The sequence below is a fragment of the Setaria viridis genome, chromosome 6 (assembly GCF_005286985.2).
Source record: "Setaria viridis chromosome 6, Setaria_viridis_v4.0, whole genome shotgun sequence".
NCBI lineage: Eukaryota > Viridiplantae > Streptophyta > Magnoliopsida > Poales > Poaceae > Setaria > Setaria viridis.
In genome coordinates, this window is record NC_048268.2 from 11,106,890 (window position 1) to 11,109,709 (window position 2,820).

The 2,820-nt window shown below is 51.3% G+C and overlaps 1 protein-coding gene across 1 annotated transcript; it reads left to right on the top strand.

The window, feature by feature from the left end:
- The first annotated feature begins 343 nt into the window (after window positions 1-343).
- On the top strand, window positions 344-2,155 carry LOC117861745 (berberine bridge enzyme-like Cyn d 4). The gene has a single exon (XM_034745290.2). It carries the CDS (start codon window positions 346-348, stop codon window positions 1,963-1,965), a length of 1,620 nt encoding a protein of 539 aa, XP_034601181.2. The 5' UTR covers window positions 344-345; the 3' UTR covers window positions 1,966-2,155.
- The last annotated feature ends 665 nt before the right edge of the window (window positions 2,156-2,820 follow it).

Consider the following 2,820-nt stretch of genomic DNA (forward strand, 5'->3'; position numbering starts at 1 on the left):
GAGAACATGGTTAATTTTGGGTTCAACAGATTTGGAATGGCTCCCAATACAGGTATTTTGGGACTTGTTTTATGGACCTCTCGTGGAGATGCTCTAAGCGGCTCTAAGAGTTCCCCATTATTGGTCTAAGGTCTCAATACTTTTTTTTTCTTTTTGTTGAGTTTTCTACTATTACTATACTTTCTTATTGAAAAGTATATTCAGCTTTTTTATACCAAACTGTTTGCGTTTGAAATTTAAATATACTACAAATTTACAAAATATGTACGCCGCTTGCCATACATATCTCAATATTTCACCCGGCTCTTTAGCCCATGTACCCTGGCCTATATATGTTCTATTTATATGGCACTTCCGACTTCGCCACTTTCTGCATCAATCATGTCCAGAACACCAATAATCTTTCTCCTGGTGGTCATCCTCTCTTGCAACACCCTGCCTTTGTCAGCTTCCAGCGCGGCCCCCGATGTGTTCCTCAGCTGCCTCGCGGTGGACATTCCGCATCGTCTCGTCCACACCCCGGCGTCATCGTCTTACGCCGAGCACCTGTTCTCCTCCATCCGGAACCTCCGCTTCGTCGCGCCGGACACCCCGAGGCCGCTTGCGATCGTGGCGGCCGCCGAGCCCAAGCACGTGCAGGCCACGGTGCGTTGTGGCCGCCGCCACGGCGTCCGCGTCCGTACGCGCAGCGGCGGCCACGACTACGAGGGCATCTCGTACACATCCCTCGACCACCACGAGCGCTTCGCCGTGCTCGACCTCGCCGCGTTCCGCTCTATCCGCGTCGACGCACCAAGAGCCGAGGCCTGGGCCGGGTCCGGCGCCACCCTAGGCGAGCTGTACTTCGCCATCGGCGCTGCGAACAGGACACTGGCGTTCCCAGCCGGCTCCTGCCCGACAGTCTGCCTCGGGGGCCATCTCAGCGGCGGCGGGTTCGGCGCGCTGGCGCGCAAGTACGGCCTCTCCGCCGACAACGTCGTTGACGCCGTCGTCGTGGACGCCGACGGCAGGCTCCAGAACAGAAGCACCATGGGGGAGGACTACTTCTGGGCCATAAGGGGCGGCGGCGGCGAGAGCTTCGGCGTCGTGCTGGCTTGGAAGCTGCACCTCGTCCGCGTGCCGGAGACGGTCACGCTGTTCAGCATCCGTCGGTCCAGAAACCAATCCGCCATTGATCTCATAACAAGATGGCAAGAAATCTCGCCAGTCCTGCCCTGGGATCTGTACCTCCGCGTTGTCGTGGATAAGCAGCAAGCGTATTTCGTTGCGTTGTTCCTTGGCAGCTGCGGACGCCTCCACCGCCTAATTCGGACACGCTTCCCAGATCTTGGGATGACACAGCAGGACTGCGAGGAGGTAAGCTGGGTCCAGTCTACCGTCTTCTTCGCGTTCGACTCGACGGCCATGCCACTCGAGGTGCTCCTTCAGAGGGGCAACAAGCGGCAGAGCTACGTCAAGGCCAAGTCCGACCACGTGCAGGTACCTATGCCAAGGCAAGTGTGGGAGAGCACATGGGCGCGGCTTGAGAGGCCGGAGGCAGCTTCGCTCATGCTGGAACCCTACGGCGGCTTCATGGGCAGCATCTCGTCGTCGGTGACCCCGTTCCCGCACCGTAAGGGGAACCTCTACCAACTTCAGTACTACTCGGAATGGTTCGAGAATGGGTCAGCAACGCTGAAGAAGCGCATGAAATGGGTCAGAGATCTGTACAAGGAGCTTGAGCCTTATGTGTCCAAGAACCCAAGGGCTGTGTATGTGAACTACAGGGACCTGGATCTGGGGACCAATAAGCTGGAGGGCAACGTGACTAGCTATGCCAATGCTAGAGCTTGGGGGGAGAAGTATTTCAAAGGTAACTTTGAGAGGTTGGCGGCTGTGAAGGCCATGGTGGATCCTGAAGATTTCTTCAGGAATGAGCAGAGCATCCCTCCTCTTCCTACTGCAACACTATGGAGCCCAATTTGAGTGGATGGCGTGGTGGGCTCTCCGTTGGAAAGTGCAGTGCTTTAGATGATCCGTCTCAAGAAATTTATATCGGTCCTTGTGACTGTCGTCAATTATCGTCTCCATGTATCTTTATTAATTGAAAGTATGAGAGAATCAATAAATTAGATACCCGCAAAAAAAAATAAATTAGATAAGAAGAATATAATCATATTACTATGTGTTTGTCTGCGAGCATGCCATGCTCTCTTCTTGCTCTTTGGAGTATGCACAATGCAAAACTACCACAGGTACTAACTATTCGTTTTGTTTTTAATTGCTACGTATCTATATATATATCCATAGCAAATTTATGTATGTAGAAAAGTTAAAAGTTCAAAGTCAATAATAATTTAGGACTCAGGGAGTACTTGACAGAACCATTTACCAACTAATTTACCAACTAAGAGATGCGACATCCACGTAGTCCTCCGTCTACGAACATAGCCGGCCAAGCTGTCGTTACTCAGCGCCAAAGACGTGAGTGATATCACCGTACCGGTGCCACTTCCCACGCGCGTACTGCCTGCCGAAGAACGCGACCGCCGGTAGCAAAACGAGCATAAGTCACGATTGCGAAACCTTTCCCAACCGGAACTAATTAATCGGAATTAAAAATCTCCATCTTTAATACCGAGTCCTTCACCTGGAACTAAAGACCTTCCTTTAGTCCCTACTAACCAGAACTAAAAGGTTTTGCATCAAAAAAATATTCTAAATTCCTGGGATAGTTGCACTTAATTAGGTAGATAGTTACAGTCCAACTCCTAGGATTGCATTATCTTGTTGGATTTTTTTTTGAAATGTTAGGATGGCACTATTTATGGGATGAAGAGT